Source organism: Pelobates fuscus, chromosome 6, assembly GCF_036172605.1.
Source record: "Pelobates fuscus isolate aPelFus1 chromosome 6, aPelFus1.pri, whole genome shotgun sequence".
Classification (NCBI taxonomy): Eukaryota; Metazoa; Chordata; class Amphibia; order Anura; family Pelobatidae; genus Pelobates; species Pelobates fuscus.
In genome coordinates, this window is record NC_086322.1 from 53,449,158 (window position 1) to 53,473,360 (window position 24,203).

Here is a 24,203-nt window from a genome sequence, read left to right on the forward strand (position 1 = left end):
GTGCGTATAAAGTTAGGTAGACTGGTACAGCTTGTATTTATGGCTCGGATGATGGAGAATGCTGTGTTTATAAATCTAGGTAGACTGTTAGAGCTGTGCGTATAAAGTTAGGTAGACGGTAGAGCTGTGCATATAAAGTTAGGTAGACTGGTACAGCTTGTATTTATGGCTGTGTTTATAAATCTAGGTAGACTGGTGGAGCTGTGCGTATAAAGCTCGGTAGACTGGCGGAGCTGTGCGTATAAAGCTCGGTAGACTGGCGGAGCTGTGCGTATAAAGCTAGGTAGACTGGTAGAGCTGTGCGTATAAAGCTAGGTAGACTGGCGGAGCTGTGCGTATAAAGCTAGGTAGACTGGCGGAGCTGTGCGTATAAAGCTAGGTAGACTGGCGGAGCTGTGCGTATAAAGCTAGGTAGACTGGCGGAGCTGTGCGTATAAAGCTAGGTAGACTGGCGGAGCTGTGCGTATAAAGCTAGGTAGACTGGCGGAGCTGTGCGTATAAAGCTAGGTAGACTGGCGGAGCTGTGCGTATAAAGCTAGGTAGACTGGCGGAGCTGTGCGTATAAAGCTAGGTAGACTGGCGGAGCTGTGCGTATAAAGCTAGGTAGACTGGCGGAGCTGTGCGTATAAAGCTAGGTAGACTGGCGGAGCTGTGCGTATAAAGCTAGGTAGACTGGCGGAGCTGTGCGTATAAAGCTAGGTAGTTTGGCGGAGCTGTGCGTATAAAGCTAGGTAGACTGGCGGAGCTGTGCGTATAAAGCTAGGTAGACTGGCGGAGCTGTGCGTATAAAGCTAGGTAGACTGGTGGAGCTGTGTGTGTTTAATCTTGGTACCTTTACTTTTATCGCCTTCACTGGCTACATGCATGTTTGTAGGCACATCTTAGGTAAGATAAAGGTGCCTTGATATTTGGCCTGCTGTTGTATTTTTGGGACTATTTATATGACTCAATCTATTTTTACGTTGGATCTTCATTTCCATATGCCTATTTACTATATGTAGACAATGTTTGTCTAACAGTTCTTCTTTTTCTAGGTTTCCATTCACTCTATGTGGTTGGGAAATAGCATCACCCCACTGCGAGAAGAAGAGATTGATGAGGACGAAGAAGATGAAAATGATGCCCCTGCCCCTTCATCACCACCAGTATCTCCAATAAATTCCAGGTCTCGTCTGCTCAATTTCAGGAATAAATCTCTGTCCTGCTACATTCATGCCACATTGTCTCACTTTGTGCTGAATATCACTTTTGTTGGACGGTTTTGTCGAGTATTTTGGAAACCAGGTTCAAGGGCAAATTTAGAACTTTCTTTTGAATTGGTAAAACGTGCATGTACCCAAAAAAAAGGGGAATGCCAAGAAAAACTATTCCATAAGGATGCATGTTGCCATTCTAAGTCATTCGACCATTTATTTTTTTTCAATGTATTTTTTTTAAAGCAGATATATAATTTAACAACCCACGTAGTTGAGTGTGATAAGTGCCTAGAATTTATTTGGACAGTAACTTAAAAAGAAAAAAATATTTTTTTAATGCTATTCTACATATTCCATATGGACATTTCCTTCTTCAGTTAGTTTAACTGATTTCAAAGTGTTAGAACCAGCTGAACAAAAACTCACATTTAGGATCGTTTTAGAAATGCGAGGTGGAGCACATACAGTATATACGTGAATAGTTTGTGGGATTTTCACAAACCATTTTTTATTTAATTTTTTTTTACAAAAGGCATCATCCAGAGATTTTAAGAGTAACCACTGTATAGTTGTTGTGGTGCATAATGTGGCCCTTTAAAGGCCTAGAAACATTTGGTACTCCTTTGTCCTTAATGCAAGATTGATATCATTTATGAAATTTCTGGCACCCGTTAAGTCTTGAATTTTTCTGATGTCTTATTCTCTGGTTGTAGGAAGCATCGTGCTGGAGTTGACGTTCATTCCTGTTCCCAATTTCTGCTTGAGCTCTACAGTCAGTGGATTCTTCCCACAAACACAGGGAAGAAAATGCCGGTCATTCTCATTAGTGAGGTGGTACGATCGGTAAGTTATTGCTTGCAATTATTTGACCTTATTAGTTGGAAATTAGATGACATTGTGCTCTCTACAAATGTGGAGCCAGCCCATTTCACCCTCAAGTTTTCTAATTAAGTTCCATCACCTCCAGATGGACTGACTCCACACACTGGGGAAAAAAAATTCTTCCTTCTCGGAAACATATCTTCACATTAGATTCTCACTTTCAAAATAGGAAATGCATCGTTGGTATCTCAGACGCTTTCATAATCTTAATACGTTTCTTTTACACAATCAGAGAGAGATTTGACTTGGTTGCTTTCCCCCCCCCTCTTTATTTAGTTAATTTATCTATCGATGGATTCCAAATGTAATTTGTTGAGGATTTAGGCCTTGTTTTAATAAGTTTTGCAAATTATTCATTAATGTTAGAAGAAAAAAAAATCTACAGAATTTTTATACATAAATCACTTGGAAAGTTTTTCAGACACCATTGAATCATTTGGAAAGCCTATTAAAGTTTAATAACCGTTTCCAAATGCCAAACGCTTATGTATGGTAGGCAATATTTCGTAAAAATAACTTAAACCACACAATAAACACACAGTTTATTTTAATTTCAATGGGCTAGGCTGTGGTGTTTATTTAAAGCTAATGGTAACATATTCACATACACTTTTTCACTTTACTTCCAAAACTTTTAACTTTCACCATCACTTAATTGCCAGTCAGTCATAGCTAACCTGACCACCTTTTATATACAACCATTAAACACCATATCCATCCCCAGAACTTAAACCTGAGGATGACTTTGCCCCCCAAGCTTTCTAACACCTTGACATTAATTATAAAGAAAGTTAGCAAATGGGGGAGGGCGGGGATCTGTCCGTGCTTCTTCTGTCCGGCAAACGGCTGACAGGGATTGCGCTCACGCTGCCACCTTTTATTCTGACCTGGCTTCCCGCGCTTCGCTCACAGCCAGCAACCAATCCTCAGCCAGCTCTTGTCCCCAGCAACAGCTGTGTCACTAATTCTGCCCAGCTACTTGTCCCACTCTATCCCAACAACCTAACCAGGGGTCATGAACTCTCTAAACTTTCCCTAACTGTACTAACAGGACAAATTAACCATCTATTGCCACTATACATATATGGCACAGTGCTTAATGTCTGTGGCATCTTTGTCCTCAATAGTGTTAACTTTATATAAAGGACCTTCTTAACCTTATTCCTGGAGAACCACTTTTTTTACAACCAAGATTTGATCTATTTTGATTATTTGGTTGTTTTATAGAATAACAAAAAGAGAAAGTGACCTTTAACATTCGTATACCAGCCAGATAAACCTTGCTGTAATGTTTGATATCCCATGCCACAAAGCGGAGGAGATGAAAAATTATTTAAAAAAAAAAAAAAAACATTTTCCAAGAGTTTCATTTTATTTTTATGCTTCCCTTCAAATTGTTAACTGAGACAATGTATTTATTGGCGTTTAACATCCATTATGCTTATTTCTCCCTGTATAGGGAGACTATAGAAGTGTGTATACAATTGGTTAGGGCAGTGGTTCCCAAACGTTTTAGGTTCAAGGTGCCCTTTGTGTTTTAATATTTTTCAAAGTAAAAATTTCTAGGTTGTATATCTGTACAGCGCTGCAGCAATTACTGGCGTTTTAATGTAATGTACAGTGTTGGTGTTTGAAGGGGTGCTTGTATATAGTTTTAATGTTTTAATACAGGAGAGTGTTTGTATGTAATGTTTGGTTGCAGGGTTGTGTCTGAATGTAATGTTCACTTTTTTAAATGCGTATGTACATTTGTGAATGCAGGGGTGTGTTGTATTTAATATTTGTGTTAGATTGCAGGAGTTTGCTTGTGTGTTGTGCTGCTGTTTGACTGCTTGGATGTATGCACATACATACATACATACATACGTACATACATACGTACACAGATATTCATGCACATTATTAACACACAGATGCATATAAATACACTGATACATACACACAAATTCATATAGACACTGACACATACACACACATAGATACACCCCGACATATACACACATGCACCCTGACTCACACACAAACATTGATAAATGCACACACTGACATACACTCATACATCCACACTCATACATCCACACTCACACATACACATGCGCACACACACACTCATACACACACAAACACTCATACATGCACACACGTGACATTTCTTTATATCTCCAGCCAACCTCCTGTTTCCTTACCTTATGTATCCAGGAGGGTGGCGTGGAGTCCTGCTGGCTGGTGTGAGTCTGGAGCAGCTCCTGCAGTGCTCCTTCCCCTCACTGGCTTTTCCCTCCTGGGCTGTTTTCCTGCGTGATGCTGGAAGGAAGTAACCGGCTGTCATTTCCTCCCAGCTGGCCGACGTTACAGGTGCCCGGTCACGGTCTTAAAGGACCGCGGCACTGGACCGGGCCCCTGTTCAGCATTGTTTCCCTGGTGCACACCGTTTAGGAACCTCTGGTTTTAGGGTATGGATGCTTACCTCTTCTGCATACTCTATTTGGAGCACCGGGGTTAATTCAGTAGGTACATGGAGTTACTTGAAACAGAGAACTGATTGTTATTAAAGCTAAGTCAGTAAAGAATTTTTTGTTCCTGTTTGTGTGTACCTCCTCCTGGTTACCTTGTCTACAAACGAAAGTACTTTTTCTCCCTGTACTCTCTGACTCTGCTCTCACAGGACTGGTTGATTTCACTTCAATCACAGTCTAGATACTGTGAGCTTATTGCTACGTCATTGAGCTCTATGGGTCCTGCGATGACGCACAGATCGGAATATATTTGGCTAGAAGCCACCTCATTGCAATTAGTTTATGAACTTGTAATTCTGTGTCAGTAAAAGGACAAAGCTGTAGGGATTTGGGGCATTGTTATTACATACTTACATAAACAGAAATAGTTTTCCTCACCAGCAGGATTATTAACATATGGTCTTTCATTTAATTGTTTTTGTGTTTTTCTAAGAATAATATACAAATAGATATATAGTATAAAATAAAGATTTGGACTGTTTAAAATCTGCAAGGGGTTAAATAAAAAAAGTCTGGATTTGAACACATGTATGAAAGAGTGCGGATTTTGGTGTTCATAAAAGGTTTATAAATAATGATAATAGTAATTAAGACTTGGCCATTATAGCTATTCTGTTTCCATCTGCATCTACATCTTGCTGTGTTTGTATCCATACAGCTACTGGCGGTGTCTGATTTATTCACCGAGCGAAATCAGTTTGAGATGATGTACACGTCTCTAACCGAGCTACAGAAGCATCACCCAGCAGAGGATGAAATTCTCAATCAGTATCTGGTTCCTGCGATCTGCAAAGCTGCTGCCGTATTGGGAATGGTAAGATTACCCTTTAGTAACTGAGGAAGGATGCTTTATAGAGCTCAATCTGTCAGTTCTGGCCAATTCCCAAACAGTCCTCTTCATTGCCAGACATAGAGAAGCACTTTTAGAAACTATCTCTGACATTGGATGTGTTGGTGTATGTCATGCAAACATAACAGGGTTGACACTTTTTAGAGTCATTTTTTGCTAGTCTGTGTGTTAATCACATTTTTGTGTAAGGTGGATGTGTCATGGTATACATACGTTAACGTTGCATTAAAAGGAATAGCATTTCATCTTGATCTTGAGCTAGCAAAAGTATATATATATTTTTTAATTTATACGGTTCTTCAGCTGTCAATCACCTTTCAAAATTGTGCCAGTGGCTTAACCCCTTAAGGACCAAACTTCTGTAATAAAAGGGAATCATGACATGTCACACATGTCATGTGTCCTCAAGGGGTTAAGGGATTTTGATAATTTTCTAGTGATTCACTCCTTCCAAGACGTTTTGCTTTCTTCTATTTAATTCTGAAGCTACATTTCCGAGTTGCTCCCTGCCTGTTAGTGACAGGTTGTGACTGCTTGTTTGTCGTTGTGTCCAGGATAAAGCGGTTGCCGAGCCAGTCAGCCGTTTACTAGAGACCACTTTGCGGAGCACTCATATACCAAGCCGCATTGGGGCTCTGCATGGCATCCTCTACGTCCTGGAGTGTGACCTGCTGGATGAAACTGCCAAACAGCTTATACCAATCATCAGTGATTATCTGCTCTCAAATCTGAGAGGAATCGCACAGTAAGTGTCTGGCACCCCGAATTAATGCCAAAACTGCACATTATACACACTGTTTGTGTACCGGATTTATTACTTTGTTTCATTAATTCTGTAATAACAACCATGCATACGTCATATACACAACCCATGCGACACCTGTGTCACTTATAGCCGGTACTTGTCACAAATAAATACAGAAGCAACATGGCACCCACTTTCAACACAGTACCTATATGGGACATCTCGCTAACATCACATTCATTACACACAACAGCCCTCTCTGCACTTGCCTTCAGCTGTATTTGTCCATACCATTCTGTGAGTGATATGCAAGACAAAATCGGTGTATTATTATTACTGGCATTTGTAAAGCGCCAGCATGTTGTGCAGCGTTAAACAATAGAAACCAGGCAAATCAATACAAAAGGAATATAGGACCCTGCTATGAGATCTTGCATTTATCATCTTTTCTATAAAGTACTAATAGGACTAGTGAGCTTACAATCTGAAGGTCATGAAAGGGACTTGAGACAAGAGGGAGCAGGGGGGGTGGGGAAATCAAAGGTAATGGACACATATCCTTATAGCATTTGCACAGACTGCTAATATGTAATTACCATATATACTCGAGTATAAGATGAGTTTTTCAGCACATTTTTTGTGCTGAAAAACCCCAACTCGGCTTATACTCGAGTCAGTGTCTGTATTATGGCAATTCACATTGCCATAATATAGACTGGGGGCTGGCAGCGAGCGCTTACCTCTCCTGCAGCTCCTGTCAGCTTCCTTCTCCTCCACGCCGGTCTGGTCAGCTCCCCTGTCAGCTCCCAGTGTAAGTCTCGCGAGAGCCGCGGAGTCATAGTGCGGCTCTCGCGAGACTTACACTGTGAGCTGACAGGGGAGCTGACCGGACCGGCGCAGAGGAGGAGGGAGCTGACAGGAGCTGCAGGAGAGGTAAGTGCTTCCTGCCAGCCCCCCTCCACTGGACCACCAGGTAGTGAGAGCCCCCCTCCCTGCCATGTATCAAGCAGGGAGGGGGGATGAAAAAATAAATATATATAAATAATAATAAAATAATATTTACAAAAATAATAAAATAAAAATTAATAATAAAAAATTAATAAAACAAAAAAAAATGTATTCAAATAATAATTAAAATAATAATAATAAAAAGTGGGGAGAGGGGGGAACCAGAGAATAAACGTGTTAATAAATTAAAAAGTTTCTCTAATTGATTCTATGTCCCCAAAAATGTATAACCACATGTACACGAAGTACAGATAGACCGTGTATACGGAATGCAATAAAAAAAAAAAAAATGCATGTGCGGAAAATAGTATAGAAAAAGTAACAATGAAAAAGGAGAGAAAATCCACAGAGGGGGTAAAAAAGAAACTGAATAATGGTTTAGTGTCTTCAAAGCTGCCATCAGTGCCTCAGAGCTTGCTGCATGTTGCTGAGGAAAATGGGAGATATTGCCACAGGTAGATTTTGATGGGAGGCCTCTAGATGGGACATGATATACATAGTTTGTCAGGCAGTAGTGACAGACCTTTTTGTATCCCTTTTAAAATATCTAACCCCATCTAGTGATTCACTCCTTCCAAGACGTTTTGCTTAATATCTAACCCCATCTTAAATATCTAACCCCATCCCCTAGCTGTAGTATAAACTATTCTAGGATTCATAGTAACTCTAAGCACAGTAAGTTTGAGTCTGCATCATTGAATAGTTACATCTATTTTGTTATGACTTATTTAGCACGGTCTATTGATGGTTAAACAATCTGCGCTGCAGTAAAGTGTTTCCCTGGCTGACGTAGAACCTGTCCCTTGACAATGATGTAACTGATGTTCATTGATTATGAATTGTGTCCCAGTCTATTATGTGACAGGGGGGGTATATGGCAGTGTTCCTGTTATAAACATGTTTTATTTATATGCCAGATTTTAATGTTTCCACAGCTGTTTAAATCTCCATAACCAGCAGCATGTCCTGGTGATGTGTGCTGCAGCTTTCTACCTGATTGAAAACTACCCATTGGATGTTGGGCCAGAATTCACAGCTGGCATCATACAGGTGGGTACCAAGCTACCTTGGTCGTCTTCTGTACCAGATACCAAAACTCCTGTTTCTGTTGTTTGAGATATACTTGGCCTGTTTCCTTTGTTGCTGACTTTGAATCCCAAGCATAGCAAACAAAGCACTCTCTCTCTTTTCTATGTAAATCCACGAACAGAGCGAGGTTGTAGCTATTTATAAACTGGCTATGTTGTTGTTTTTCTGTTTTGATTGTCTGCATATTTCATTTAGTTTTTTTTTTTTTCTTTCGTTGACCCATTTAGTTGCTTGCTAAATAGTTTCTCTCCAGTGTATTAAAGTGAAAAAGAACATTCTAAGTGTATTTATTTGAAGCGCTAAATTAGGAGCAGAAACCTACTAACTAATGTTGGCTGATTTTTTACTCCAATTAATCATTTAAAGCCACAATCTGTGTGTTAGGCTGTCCAAGGTTAATGGGAGTCACTGTGTTTGGCTGCCCAAGATTAATGGGAGTTGTAGTTTGCTAACTGGAGCCCCTGTGCTTCAGTTAAATGACCATGCATATTTTACTTCCATTTTTCTAGATGTGCGGAGTAATGGTGTCAGGTAGTGAAGAATCCACTCCATCCACCATCTACCACTGTGTTTTAAGAGGCTTGGAACGATTACTCCTGTCTGAGCAGCTCTCCAGACTGGACGGGGAGGCTCTAGTGAAGCTGAGTGTTGACAGAGTAAATATGCACAGCCCCCACCGAGCAATGACCGCACTCGGCTTAATGCTTACTTGTATGTACACAGGTAAGGATGCAGAATGTACCTTTGCACCAGAACTGTCTCTTTTGTTAGACGAGTCCATATTTACTTGGAGAAATGTGCGTACAAATTGCTACAATTTAAGTAATCAATATGGAAAACAATAGAATGTATTTTTTATTTCTTATTGCCTTACATTTCACATCATAAAATCGTATCCCTCACTGTAGCTAAAAATAAGAGATGGAGGGACTACAAAATGTATGACACTTATTTAAAATGAATTTGTTTATATATCTATATATCAAATATTTTTAATACATTAGTGTCATCACACAGCACTGTTACATGTACCCATCATACAAATCTGTAACATTCAACACAAAACACCACATACACACCACAGACAACCTATACACAAAACACATACCCCATAGACAACTTGCATACATAACACAAATCCCACAAGCTAAATGCCTGGGACAGTATTTACAAAGACCTCTGAATCTGAACTACACATTAATAAGTGGGTTGACTTTGGGAAACCTGTTGAGCAATATTCTTTTATTTTACAATCCAGGAAAAGAGAAGATCAGTCCTGGCCGTATGACTGATCCCAGTCCTGCTGCTCCAGACAGTGAATCGGTCATTGTGGCCATGGAACGAGTGTCCGTACTGTTTGACAGGTATGTGAACTGTATGCTCTCAAATAATACTATGCACCTATACTTTGTGATTTGGGTACAACGTCCTTTTATAGGTGTATCCATGACTAAATGCGTGACAGAGCATGAATACACATATATTCCATAATCAGCACAGCGTGCCATGTCTTCTGTCTAAGCACCCGGGACGTGGAATATCTGTGCTGGTAGAACTATTCGTAAGAAAATACCATCCTGTGGCTACAAAAGTAAAAAACCTTGGTGTTAAAAGTGGTAGACTTAGTATGCGAGTAGAGGCAGTTTGAGGATATATGAGGGGGGGGAAATAAAACTTGGGTGGGCATGAGAAAGGACGTGAGAAAGAAAGGGACAAATCTTAATAATAATAATAATAATAATAATAATAATGTAATTTCAGTGATTGTCTAATTCATAACAAATAATAAGTGAGGGAGTGTAGCCCTTTAAAGAAAATGTATGTAAAAGAACAAAATGTTGAAATCACAGCCACACCAATTTAACTGGTGGTAAAGAGAGAAAGATAAAAGATAAAACAGATGGAGGGTGCAAAAAAATCTTTAATTATATAAGACATCAATAACATATGATGTCATATAACACTGAATTATCACTTTCTGATTGATGTTACTTGTGCATATTCTTTACTGGCTGTAGAACAGCTTGTTCTGAATGTAATATTAATACATACAATGAATAATGCCCCTCTGTACTGACATTTGTTCTTTACATTGCTGAATAAATCACACAGTATTATAAACGTAGACCTCAAATCATAATGGATCGTTAATGGTATATTCTGATTTAAATAATCTTAAAAGCAGTAGACTGATTTATGTATTTTGATGATCAAAATAAAATAAACACAAAACATTAACTGTTGCTTATACATCACTGGTTTATTCTGCTACTATACACTTAGGAGCAGTGCACAAATCAGCTGTATTCTAGGCAAAGCTGCATTGTATTCACCTATGATTTTGTGAGTGATACAGCTATGATTTACACCATTGCTTGTTGACCTGGAGATAAGGATTCTGTTTTCAAACTTTGTATTGTTGCAGATTTTGTACAATGGTCTGTGGTGAAATCCTGTACGGAGTGCAAACCATTCCATTGGATCAGTGCATCCTCAAAGCTTTCTGTAGTTTAACTTTTTCAGCATTTATAAAGATGTGCTCAGTGTGACCTAAATCATAAATCTCTAAGAATCAAGTGTCTACAGAACGACCATATATTATTACAAGGGCTAGAGCACAGTGTTCTTAACAGAATGTTATGTGATTGTTTTGCACACATGAGGTTCATTTCAGTTCTTTTTCCTTTGTACAGATTTGTTACTTGGTGAAAAAATACGAAACGTTATGGGGTTCTTGATACGTTTTTAAGTGTCTCTACAATGTCTTTAACAAAATAAATAATGCATTTAGATTGCGTTTAATCTTTTGCCAATATGTCAGGGTACCAAAAATTATTCCAGTGTGTTTTTAATTGTTTTTCACAAAAGTCCAACCAACAAATATGCACAATGCTTTATCCTGAAAGAATACAGGCTCTTGGACTCTTCTCTACAGAAAATGCTCCGGTTCCCCATTATATTCTTATAATTTCCTACAATCACTCTGTAAACACAGTAGTTTTTGCTATGTCAGGACTGACCGTATCAATGTCCTCTTTTTATACCATTTGTTACCTGTTAACTAGAGTTCTGGTTTCCAAATAAAATGGACAGCGAATATTGAATGTAGCATTTCTTTCTTAGCATAATTTTCCATGTATTGATATATCACTTATAATATTAAGTGATTGTGTGTTGGGCCTGTATGTGTTTAGTTTGAACAGAATATAAAGACTGACAAATTGGCATTGGTAAAGAGTGGATTTTTTTGTTTGTTTTGTTTTTATTCCTTTGGGCGTGTTGCTCTTTCAAACATTAATCATTTCTTTCATTACTTCTATGTAAGGTAATACATGCAAACTCTTATGGTATATACACATGTTTTTTTGAAGGTGACTAGCTGAGTGCTCCTTACCACTTCTAAAAGTCTTGTTACCCTGAAATGAAGATTCCTGTTTCCGTATGTGCCTGTAATGCGGTTTCCAATGTTTTCCAACCAAAAGAGCTTGACATGACCAAGTCTATTATTTTGCTCCGCATTTTGAAGAAAATACCGAAGGTTTATGGTACATGGAGCTAGATTTAGTGTTGCCTCGGACTCACCTGTATATTCCTGCATTTTATCTCCTGTTTAAATCCTGCATTCTCTGGCACAAGGCAATAAGAGTTTTAAGCTCCAAACTGATCCAGAATAAATCAGAACAGTTTGTGCTTTTTAACTTTAAAACATGAAATATCTATTACAATACTGGGTATTTTCTCGAACCTTGTTTTAATCTCTTGCATGCATTACCAGTGATGCAGAAACTCCTTTTTAGAACGTTTCCTTTCCTGAGCAAGTCAAGATTATTCATTAAAGTTTCTTCAATTTAAATTGAATGGTTAGATTAGCTTTCTGTGATCCTCTCAGCCGGAAGCAGGAAGATAAGCATATAATGACTTTTACCTGTGGTTCATTTATCCCTTACAGATGCACTAAACCTGCAGGTAGAGTGGTGATTGTTGACTGTTTATTTTATTGTCTTTGTTCCAGGATAAGGAAAGGCTTCCCCTTCGAAGCTCGCGTTGTGGCCAGGATCCTTCCACAGTTTTTAGACGACTTTTTCCCTCCGCAAGACGTAATGAACAAAGTCATTGGGGAGTTTTTGTCCAACCAGCAACCCTATCCTCAGTTCATGGCTACAGTAGTGTACAAGGTACGTCTCTGTAACCCAGGCAAATGTAATTCATGGTTGCTGAACTCAAATACAATTTGAAAATCTGCAATGTTCCAAGTTGGAGTCAATGGCTCTTAAGCTGATCTTGGGAAATGTTTCTGTGAGCAAAGTGTTATTTTTTTAAATAATTATTATTTAAAACACTTACAGCACAAAACTCTTTGGATGTTAAAAGACACGGCTGTAACCAGAGTGAAATCACACTGATGTAGGATGTTTGAGTTGCCTGGAAACTTTGAAAAACCCTTAGAATGACCTGTGGCAAAGTCCCACTGCTCAATTTTCTCCTCACTTTCACTTTGTTTATGCAGCCGTAGCCACGCCTCCCCTGCATAAGACTCGCATAGCCTTTGTAAACACTTCCTGGACAAGAAGTCTAAATGTATTTAGCTTCTCTTATTGCACAGATTGATATGAGAAACAGAAGTTGTGATTCCATTGTCCACTTTGTTTTGTTTTCCTGCATCACATCTGGGAATCTTTTTTTATTTTTTTTTATTTTTTTTTGTGTTGCTATACCCCATTCGTTGTAAAAAAAATTTTGAACCCTCTTCAGCTCTCGCTCTTCGTTTGCTTTTTATATTCTGCAGTGTTTTATGACGGGACAGCAGTATTTATTTTCTTTCACCTTTTCTGTTAGTGGTAGTGCCACTTAGATAGGAAGCGGTAGTGCTTAGATAGAAATCTGTGTTCCAGAAGCCTTAATTTAGTTTTAATCCGGTTTTGCAATGGCTTCCTCTGTTTAACAGCTGCTGACTTAGTCATGAGATCATGTGCTCTGAATTCCGTGAGCAAACCGTGCTATTTACATAGGTCCTGTTATCAATAGGCATGAAATCCTCTGTTATTTTACATGTATTAATTTAAACAAGCAAAACCTTGCTTGCTTTTAGAAACCTTATAGCCAAAATTGACCTACAAAATTACAATCATTGTGCCTTTCCAACAATTATCTGCCATCATAAAAGTGACTTCATTTTCCCTTTTTATTTGTTTTTTCCCCTGTATTTGTTTCATGTACATAGGGCTCATGCAGAGGGCACACAGAGAGCATAATGCTGCATTCGGTTTCGGTTTTCCATCAGTAATAATTGACTTTCACACCTTTTCCTGCAGAAAGTCCCACAGAGGAAAATTCTGCTACCCCACCTGACGGGGAACAGGTCAAAATTGTAATATCCCCCATTCTGCGCTAGGTTATGCAACCTGCACACATTCAGAGTGCACATGTGGCGTGTCTAGATTAGATTAAGCATATTAAAATAGTCAGGATCCATTATGTGTGTGGCATATTAACTAAGGGCAAGTGCGTAAAAAAACTGCAGTTCGCATCAGCTAATCTGTAGAAACCACAATAAGAACTGGTTGTAGATACTGGTACTCGTACAACATGCTGTCCATTCTGCAATTTACTTTAAATGTCATTTAGGGCTTGATACAATTAATGTAATATGGATGCTGTGTGCAAAAGAATGCTGCCCTACCCGTCACAAAGTGGGCCTGTGAATGACTTTTTTTTTTTTTTTTTAACTTTTCTCCCTTGATAGGTATTTCAGACCTTACACACAACTGGCCAGTCTTCTATGGTACGTGACTGGGTGATGCTGTCCCTCTCGAACTTCACACAGCGTACTCCAGTTGCCATGGCGATGTGGAGCCTCTCCTGTTTCTTTGTCAGTGCTTCAACTAGCAAATGGATTTCAGCAATGTATCCTTATCGTTTCCACTCGCCACACTTAACATAGTGGGCCTGTGAAAGACCTGGGCCCCATTTGGAGCAAGTGTGGAATCTACAGGGCAATAATTGGATAATTTAGATTATTTACTGAATGGTGAATTGAAAGCCAAATTGCACATTTTAGGCAAGTATAGCTGCACTGGAAAACGTTTTAAAACCGGCTACTTTTACATCTGAATTTTTTGCCCTACATTTTTGTAATTCACTTGTGAGATCCAGTGAGTGATGGCAATTGTAAAGGGGTCTCTTTCTTACAGAACCAAACTCAGGACATTGGGATTTATTTTGTCCCAATGGGTAAATGGTTTATAAAGTAACCGGTATTCAGGCCAAGCATTTATAATCCAGAGTTATTCCATAGAGCCTGTTCACCAGAAAGGAACATTCATCACATCCTTTAGTGCACAGGTCCATTACTATAGAGATGTGCATAATTCAAAATGTATCTTTTTGGTTTGGTTTTGGTACTTATGGGGAAAAAGAGACCTTAAACTCCATCCATGTAAGTTGAGATAGCTGAATAATACCACAGTAAGTAGCCCCCAAAGCCTGCTTTCCAGCTTTTAGATTCGTCCCAGCTATGCAACAAATGAAGCACAGTGTTCGCCATCTGGGGATTTTCTTGAAACTTTCATACTAGTTTGGAGATTGTTAGAAATTCAGTTACAAAGCCTGCCAGTAATAGGGAAATATATATACTTGTTTATGTATTTTTAGCCATTGAGACATGTTTAATATTATGCTGTCAAGGGGTGAGGGGAATCATAATTGTGTGCCATTTGATGAAACCGCACACATGGTCATTCACTTTGTCACTACTGGAGCCAGACCTCTAGCTTGTGAAAGTACTGTGCTTAATTGCTGTCAGAGCGCCTGTACTCAAAGGGCATTGGGTGAGGGCAACTTGGCAAACCATTGTCCAAGATTCCCAGTGCAGTTTGTTAGTTTGTATATAAAGCCATCTGTCAACTAAAATGTATATTCAACCAATCAGTCAACTAAAATCCAAGTAATGCCAAAGTTACAGATCAACATCTGGCTATATGTTCTTGTTGTTTGAAGGAATGTCCTGTTTTTATAGGCCCAACAATCAAACTATTGGCATTTTAAATTGATTATCTGCACCTCCTTGTGGTAGAGTGTTAACTGGCTCCTGCTGCTGTGTAACTTATATGTAACGTATCGAAGCTAGCAAAATTAACGGAGCACCAATTTCAGATTCATTTTATTTCCACCCATATTTTTGATTTTTTCTTTAACCCTCACTACAGTCTTCCTCATGTTATAAGCAGAATGGGAAAATCTGAGCCAGTGGACATCAACCTCTTTTGCCTGGTTGCCATAGACTTTTATCGGCATCAGATAGATGAAGAACTGGATCGAAGAGCCTTCCAATCTGTATTTGAGGTGGTAGCTTCTCCCGGAAGTCCCTACCACCGGCTTTTGATGTGTTTGCAAAATGTTCACAAGATGACAGTTTCTCAGTGGTGAGGTTTATTCCAGAAATTGCAACACAGACAAAAGCCAAAACAAAGCACTTGTTAAAATCTGCGGGCAACTGTGTTCCAATCAATCTGTAACTAAATATCACCACCCACAGCTGTAATGTGGCACCTGTTATGCTATGAATGTTAGTCTTGTAAATACGTTCTGATCACACCTAGATTTTACTAAAGTGAATGTAAAAGTCATCGTTCTAGACTTGTACATGTTTTATGGTAGGAATTTCCTGCTGAAAAAAATTACATAGACTAAAAAGCTCAACATATACCTATTAATTTGTTTTACAGAACTTCCTCCTTTTTGTGAAATACTTTTGTATTGATTTTGTTTCAAGGTTTCAGATTTATGAGGATTGCACTTAATGTAACACTGAATTATTTCTCTCTGTGCTGCCTTGATGGCAGCATGGTTAATATATGGGGGATTTTGAATTACGTTATAATTAAAACTGTGAGGGTAAGAATGGTGAGCAGAAAATTTGCATCACCTCTCCAACTTCCAAAAGGATAAAGCAGTAGAGGCTAATCTTGGCAGATGTTCATGAGCTGCATTTTACATGATGTTCAACAAGGATTTGGCTCCGATTTGGCTATTACAGAGTTAAATGAGCCAAGGTCTGCCATCGCGGGTTTCAAGCATAGGAACCAGTAAGAGAATATTTACCAAGTCCGTGTTTTTTTTTTCTTTTCCTCTTTCCTTTGTCTAATATAAGTGTTACTGTGGTTTAAGAACATCGGTGCACCATTTGCACTGCAGTAATCTTCTCCGCTCCTACAAATAACTTGGTTATTGGCATAAATGGTTTTAACTTATATTTCTATATCATGTAAAATATGTATAATTGTAAAACCTACGGTGCATGATATTCTGTAATTTTAAATGAACAAAGCCACTATACATGTCATTTCACCTGTATTGTCTGCTTTTCTTAAAAATGTGCAGCCCATATCTATTTTCTGCTTCCTCGTATTCATACCACTGGCATCTCACATTCATAGATTTAAAATAGAATGGTAGCGGTTTCATGGAAGGCAACATATTGTGGCTTCCATTCATTCAAGTATCGACCACTGTTCCAATTCTAAATCTTTAAAAAGAGGTGTGTGTTTTTTTTCTTTAACTTTAAAACTGTAATGGTTATTACAGCCAAAGTTTGTCATAGATTATCTGCAGGGTGCCCCTGTGATAGCAAGTCGTGTTGTGGTGGTGTTTGCAGAATGTCATCCTAAATGTTTTTATTCACTAAACTGTGATTTTTTGTGAATTCTAAACCAAATTGCAAAATGTAGTGGTTTTTGTTTTTGTTTTCCCTCCAATTTGACTTAGTCTGAATTTTGTAATTCAATTCAATTCACAGTTTAAAGAATGAACCTTATAGTTTCTTCTTATTGGGTAATTATGCCATGTCCCTCACCCCTAAGTGAACCATCACTTTAATCTGCCATATTTCTGTCATACACTCGTAAAAACCAGAGAATACACCGATATTTGCACAGAAATATGTTTGAATATTTATTAGCATTTAAAAAAAAAAGAGACAAAAAAAAATCATCATTCAGTACAAGGTAGGGAATGGACGGGTGGCGTTTAGGTTACTGATAACAGCAGTGAATACACAAAGCAGACAATGTAAATTAAGCACTACAGGTGAAGCTACATCTATACAAATGAGACTAGTAAAAATGTATGCAAGTAAAGGAGTGATCTTCTCACCTACAATATAGTTTGGTTTCGAGTATTCGATGGAGTACGTCTGCATATGTTTTCCTGGGAGACAAAGCCATTTGTGCTTGTTGATCATGTGTGATTGGAAGTAAATCATCTTTGTGGCATTGATGGTTGATTAGAGCCTTAGGACCTCAGGAATGAAGGGTGAAGTGCTTACATTGTGGGCAGTCTTCTCTCCCCTGTAGCATGATAGGAGTTGTAGTCTTAGAGTTATGTATGCCCTGCTATCAGTGCACATCCAGAAGTGTCTTGCTGCTTTTCACCCCTCTAATGACTAGCCTTGTTTCTCTCATAGTTAAAAGGTATACAATGTTTTCTATTGCAGCATCTTGTTTGTCCTAGAAAAACTGCATTTTCAAGTAGAGACAAATGTATTTAAAAAAACACACATAAAATTAACATGACCTTTTCATTAATGATCCAAGATGGTATGTTATACACTTTATAAATGTCAGAACAATTGTTGTTAAATAGAATAGAGATCTTTTAAGCATGTCTTGGGAAATGTAAAATATAGGCAAGTAAAACCCAAACCATTTTATTTTTTACAAGGCTTAATTTGAAGTAAATAATTTGTTTAGCTCTATACTTTTCATACCGTTTTCCGTTATTATGCATAGTTTAAGGTATCTCAGATTGATATTTAAGCAAATAATCTGTTGTTGTTCCGTTTGACGTTAATCTGTCATTAATGGGATTTAAGTTCTGCTGTGCATGGAATATTGTGTGTGAATACTTAAAGTGGCACTGTCACCCTCTCTCCAAAGAAGAGAGAGAACCTTCAAGAAATATTAATTTTGATTGTGTTAGAATTTTACTGAACTTCCAGCCCAGTCAAAAGACAAAGTAGGGACTACATTGTCTTCATATATTTCCTCCACCTGACTTTCTTAGACTGTGAGTGGAGCTATAGTGTCAATCCAGACAGCGGTCATCAGAGACGGCTTCAGGGAATTGTCTCGATCGATGGAGGATCCTCCATAGACCTCAATGTATGCGCAAGAGTACAGCAGTGATGTTGACTCCCTCTGAAGAAGACATGATGGAACAAGATGCCCGTGCACACGAGGGATAAGTTCACATAAGTAAATCTCACCTTTACCATATGTCCCTAATCTAAACTTTTCCAGAATGCCACTTGAATAAAATATTAAGTAGGTTTAAATATATTTTTAAGCAAATGCTAAAATAGAGAACTGCGATAGAATGAACAAGAGTATCCCTTGATGATCAACACATTTGAACCTCCGTACCTTAGAAAGATCATGAGCCAGGTAAAATAGTAAACCAGGCTGTGTATAAACTGACAATGGTAAGTCTGCTATTGGGTAACATAAGTTTATCTTGCTGCTTGATGGGTGGAACTGCAACTGGGTGAAAACTACTTATCCCATACTCCCTGCTGGGCAGAGACCTATTGGATAAGATTGGACTCCATAAACCAGAATCATATTGTCCTGGTCATAAAGGAGGAGGCTTCTGGCTGCTAACAATTACATCTGCAAGTGCAGTTGTAGGAACTTTGAAGGCAAGTTTATTTTTTATTTTTTACTTTTTTCTCTTAAATGGCAACGGTCACCTCAACACTATTTTTAATCTAATGGTCCCCTTCATCAAGATTTGAAAAGGAAGACTCTGTGTTAAATTAAGTATGTGTAAATAGATAAAAATGAGAAAAGCCCATCTTAACGTTGGTATATAACTAGACTCTTCAACCATAAACAACCTTGGGTCAGACAGTGTTTAAAACTCTCTATGGTCTTCCCTGCTTCACTCCCTGCACAGAGCAGTGACCTAATCAGACCGACTAACTGTAAATTCAAACACTGTCTGACCCAAGGTGCATGCATATGGCTGAATGATCCGGTCCTATAGTAAAGGTAGGAATTGGCTTTTTCTTAATTTTGTACATCTACTTAATTTAACAAAGATTCCATTTCCTTTCAGGTGACTGCGCAGCTCTTCAGATATGGTAGATTTCTAATATACCTAGTCAATAACTTCTAGTCCACCATCACCACTATTGTGGGCTTTGGTATATTGACATAGACACCCTATCCAACATTACAAATAATCCTTTGTATAAATTGTGATTAATATTTCTGACGTAATCTGAGGCACAAGGTTAGACAATTACGTTTGTGTTCTAACAGGGTTTTTTGTTTTGTTTCTTAGGCTAAAATAATCCATTACACATAATGTAAACCTCTAATGTGCTTTTTCAAATTAATAAGTAAATTGATGTTCAAGGATTTTCACATAGATGTGAAATATATATGGTTCTGTTCTGTAATAATGTGGCTGTTCTCAGCCTTGAGAATTAAATAGGACATGTGATTTATGCATTATTTTCTGACAAGTATTCAGTTTAATGGTAGGTACAGGGATTTAAATGCTACACAAATACTTCTGTAAAAATGTGTGCGTGAAGCCTTTTGTTGCATATATTTGGAACCTATCCTCCCCACCCTGTATTTCCATTTCTGTGTCATTGCAGCCCATAAATTAATTTCATACACCTTTCTCCGCTTATGCATCGGTTTAACAATCAGCCTGGGCTATGATAGATGATTTGCATTCTGGAGCCCAGCAATATATGTTTTCATAATTACAACAGAGCAAATATATATATAATAAAATGTATGTTTAAATTAAAGATTGCTGGTTATATATTGCATACATGACTTGAAAAATATTAAACCATACACTTGCTGTACATCGTGCTTATAGTTACTTATTTTCGAACTGTTTTGCAATAAGTATGCACAAAACGATCTCTCTCGATCAGTCTATAATTGTAAATGTATTTTAACAGTGAGAGACAGAATAACAAAATCCAGAAAAACGCACGTCAAAAAGTTATAAATTGATTTGCATGTCAATGAGTGAAATTAGTATTTGATCCTCTTTCAATCAGCAAGATTTCTGACTTCCAGGTGTCTTTTATACAGGTAACGAGCGGATATTATGAGCACTCTATTAAAAGGAGTGCTCCTAATCTCAGCTCATTACCTGTATAAAAGACCCCTGTCCACAGAAGCAATCAATCCCAGCCTCACTCTGCGGGCGGCGCGCGAGGGAGCTGAGCAGAGAGCTCAGGAGAAGAGCTCCCTCGCCGGCCGCCCAGCCTGCCCGCCAGCGCCGCCCTGCAGCCACTGGACCACCAGGGAATGGGAGAACTCCCCCAACCCCAGCATTCCCAAAGGTTAGGAAAATAAAAAAAAATGTGTTAATGTGAGTGTGTGTGTGTGTGTGTCTCTGACTCTGACTGTGTGTGTCTGATAGTGTGTGTGTGTGTGTGTGTGTCTGTGACTGTGTGTGTGTGTGTCTGTGACTGTGTGTGTCTGTTAGTGTGTGTGTCTGTTAGTGTGTGTGTGTGTCTGACTGTGTGTCCGACAGTGTGTGTCTCACTGTGTGTGTCTGTTAGTGTGTGTGTCCGACTGTGTGTGTCTGTTAGTGTGTGTCCGACTGTGTGTGTTTGTTAGTGTGTGTGTCCGACTGTGTGTGTTTGTTAGTGTGTGTCTGTTAGTGTTTGTGTGTCCGACTGTGTGTGTCTGTTAGTGTGTGTGTCTGTTAGTGTGTGTGTCTGTTAGTGTGTGTGTCTGACTGTGTGTCCGACAGTGTGTGTCTGTTAGTGTGTGTGTCTCACTGTGTGTGTCTGTTAGTGTGTGTGTCCGACTGTGTGTGTCTGTTAGTGTGTGTGTCCGACTGTGTGTGTCTGTTAGTGTGTGTGTGTGGCCGATTGTGTGTGTTTGTTAGTGTGTGTGTGTCCGACTGTGTGTGTTTGTTAGTGTGTGTGTGTCCGACTGTGTGTGTTTGTTAGTGTGTGTCTGTTAGTGTTTGTGTGTCCGACTGTGTGTGTTTGTTAGTGTGTGTGTGTCTCACTGTGTGTGTCTTTTAGTGTGTGTGTCCGACTGTGTTTGTTTGTTAGTGTGTGTGTCTGACTGTGTGTGTCTGTTAGCTAGTGTATGCGTATCTGTCAGTGAATGTGTGTGTATTTAGAAGGCGGGGAAGGGTTAGGTGGGGGTGGCGCGCGTGCGCGGGGGGGGGGTGTCTGAGTTTTGTCCTGCCTAGGGCAGCACAAAACCAAGATACACCACTGTCCCCACCATCAAACATGGAGGTGTATTTGACAATGAGTTAGCGCACAATCTTTTTTAAAAGCTCTCCAATTGGAAAGTACAAAAAAATGAGAAATTATAACCTATTAACCTTATAGATGTAATTTATACAGAATGTGTGCTCACACAAAAATACTTTTTCATTAAATATAAACAACTTCCAGCACAGAGTCCCAGAAATGAGCAGTCCAAATCTCAAAAGATAACCACTTATTTTTCTTTTTCCAGCACTCCAAGGGTTAAGCTGTTATCTTATTCTGTTACACTTTGGTTATAATGACTTGTATCCACTTTGTATATAACCCACAATATAGAGATAAATTACTCCGGAGATCTTTCAAGGATTACTCAGCTTTATTTCCATTTTAAAAATAAATAAAACATATATAGCACAAACAGTAAATGTCACTGTATTTATCCAGCTCATTGTTCTTTGGGTAGTTACAGTTTGTGTGCAGGTCCACCGTCCGCCGATGTTGCTGCTTGTTTCTCCTCTCCCCTGAACGCTGGAAACGTAAAATGGAGGTGGAAACATTATGCTTTGGGGGTGTTTTTCTGCTAAGAGGACAAGACAACTGCAGTGCATCAAAGGGTTGATGGACAGGGCCATGTACCGTGAAATCTTGGGTGAGAACCTCCTTCCCTCAACCAGGGCATTGAAAATCAGTCTTGGATGGATATTCCAGCATGACAGTGACACACAGCCAAGGCAACACACAGCCAAGGCAACAAAGGAGTGGCTCAAGAAGAAGCGCATTAACGTCCTGGAGTGGGCTAGCCAGTCTCCAGACCTTAATCCCTTAGAAAATCTATGGAGGAAGCTGAAGGTTTGAGTTGCCAAACAACAGCATCGAAACCTTAGTGACTTTGAGACAGGGCCGTCTTTAATATTCGTTGGGCCCTGGGCAAGCATTTGCTTGGGCCCCCTGGACCCACTCCCTGGCATTCAATCATGCCTCCACCCCAACGCAGTGGGCGAACTAAAGTAGAAAGAGTCCTGGTGCAAGAATTTCATTTGGACCCCCAATTGCAAGGTTGGAAAGAAGGTAGAACCCTATCTGTCGTGCAACTCCAACAATGTATTGACAGCTGGGGCTCTACCAATTTCCCATGCTTGCAGGGTTGTATTTAGCACTATGTTTGTATGTAAACATTTTTTTTGTATGGAGTATGTTTGTGTGAATGTGTTTGTATGTAGTATTAGAGTTTGAATGCAAGTGTACATTTAAGTATAGTGCTGGTTTTTGAATGTAGGGCTTTGTTTATATATAATTTTGGTGTTTAACACAGAGGTGTGTTTGTATGAAGTGTTGACTTTCAATGCAGGAGTGTGTTTGTATGTATTGTTGAAGTTTGAATGAAGGGGTGTATTTGTATTTATTGTTGGTGCTCTGACACAGGTAAACACGCTGACACACAAGCAGATACACACACTGACTACATACAGATACGCACACAGACAGATAAACTGAGACATACTGACACACATAAAAACATACAATGATAGACATACTGACACACACACTGACACAAACTGTCACACAGGCACATACGATGACAAACATACTGACACACATACGTATACTGACACACACACAGGCACAAACACTGATAGATATACTGACACACACACAGGCACATATACAGACATACTAACACACACACAGTATCTCTATCAGCCATGGTGGCTATGTGTGTGTCAGTATGTCTGTATATGTGCCTGTGTGTGTGTCAGTATGTCTGTGTATATATATATATATATATATATATATATATATATGTGTGTGTGTGTGTGTGTGTGTGTGTCAGTATGTCTATGTGTGTGTGTGTGTGTGTCAGTATGTCTATATGTGTGTGTGTGTGTGTCAGTATGTCTATGTGTGTGTGTGTGTCAGTATGTCTATGTGTGTGTGTGTGTGTCAGTATGTCTATGTGTGTGTGTGTGTGTGTGTGTGTGTCAGTATGTCTATCAGTGTATGTGCCTGTGTGTGTGTCAGAATGTCTATCAGTGTATGTGCCTGTGTGTGTGTCAGAATGTCTTTCAGTGTATTTGTGTGTCAGTATGTTTGTCATTGTATGTGCCTGTGTGTGTCAGTATGTCTATCAGTGTATGTGCCTGACACACACACACACACAGAGACACTAGAAGACATACTGACACACAGGCACATACACTGGCAGACATACTGACACACACAGACACATACACTGATAGACATACAGACACGCAGACATACTGACATACACACACAAATATAATGACACGCACAGACACATACACTATCAGACATACTGACCCACACAGACACATACTGTCAGACATACTGACATACACACACAGAGACATACACTGTCAGACAGACATACTGACACATACAGACACATACACTATCAGACATACTGACACACACAGACACATACACTATCAGACATACTGACACACACAGACACATACACTATCAGACATACTGACATACACAGATACACGGACAGACAAACTGACATACATATAAAATTTTCATTTTAAGCCCACCCTCCAGTTTCCTACCTTTTGCTGGAGGTTGGCATCCCTGGGATCCAGTGTGCTGCCTGAGGATGATGTGAGTGAGGAGCCCCCATCCTCACTGCCTC

General features: G+C 39.1%; 1 protein-coding gene across 1 annotated transcript in view; it reads left to right on the top strand.

The window, feature by feature from the left end:
* Positions 1-18,548, top strand: part of HTT (huntingtin) — a 188,178-nt gene extending 169,630 nt beyond the window's left edge. The window contains exons 58-67 of the mRNA XM_063457723.1: positions 1,035-1,165; positions 1,910-2,039; positions 5,253-5,408; positions 5,999-6,189; positions 8,133-8,247; positions 8,796-9,009; positions 9,545-9,650; positions 12,299-12,461; positions 14,030-14,190; positions 15,492-18,548. Of these exons, the coding sequence (XP_063313793.1) occupies positions 1,035-1,165; positions 1,910-2,039; positions 5,253-5,408; positions 5,999-6,189; positions 8,133-8,247; positions 8,796-9,009; positions 9,545-9,650; positions 12,299-12,461; positions 14,030-14,190; positions 15,492-15,711 (1,587 nt within the window). The 3' untranslated portion in view covers positions 15,712-18,548. The remainder of the gene's footprint in view (positions 1-1,034; positions 1,166-1,909; positions 2,040-5,252; positions 5,409-5,998; positions 6,190-8,132; positions 8,248-8,795; positions 9,010-9,544; positions 9,651-12,298; positions 12,462-14,029; positions 14,191-15,491) is intronic.
* Positions 18,549-24,203: the final 5,655 nt, after the last annotated feature.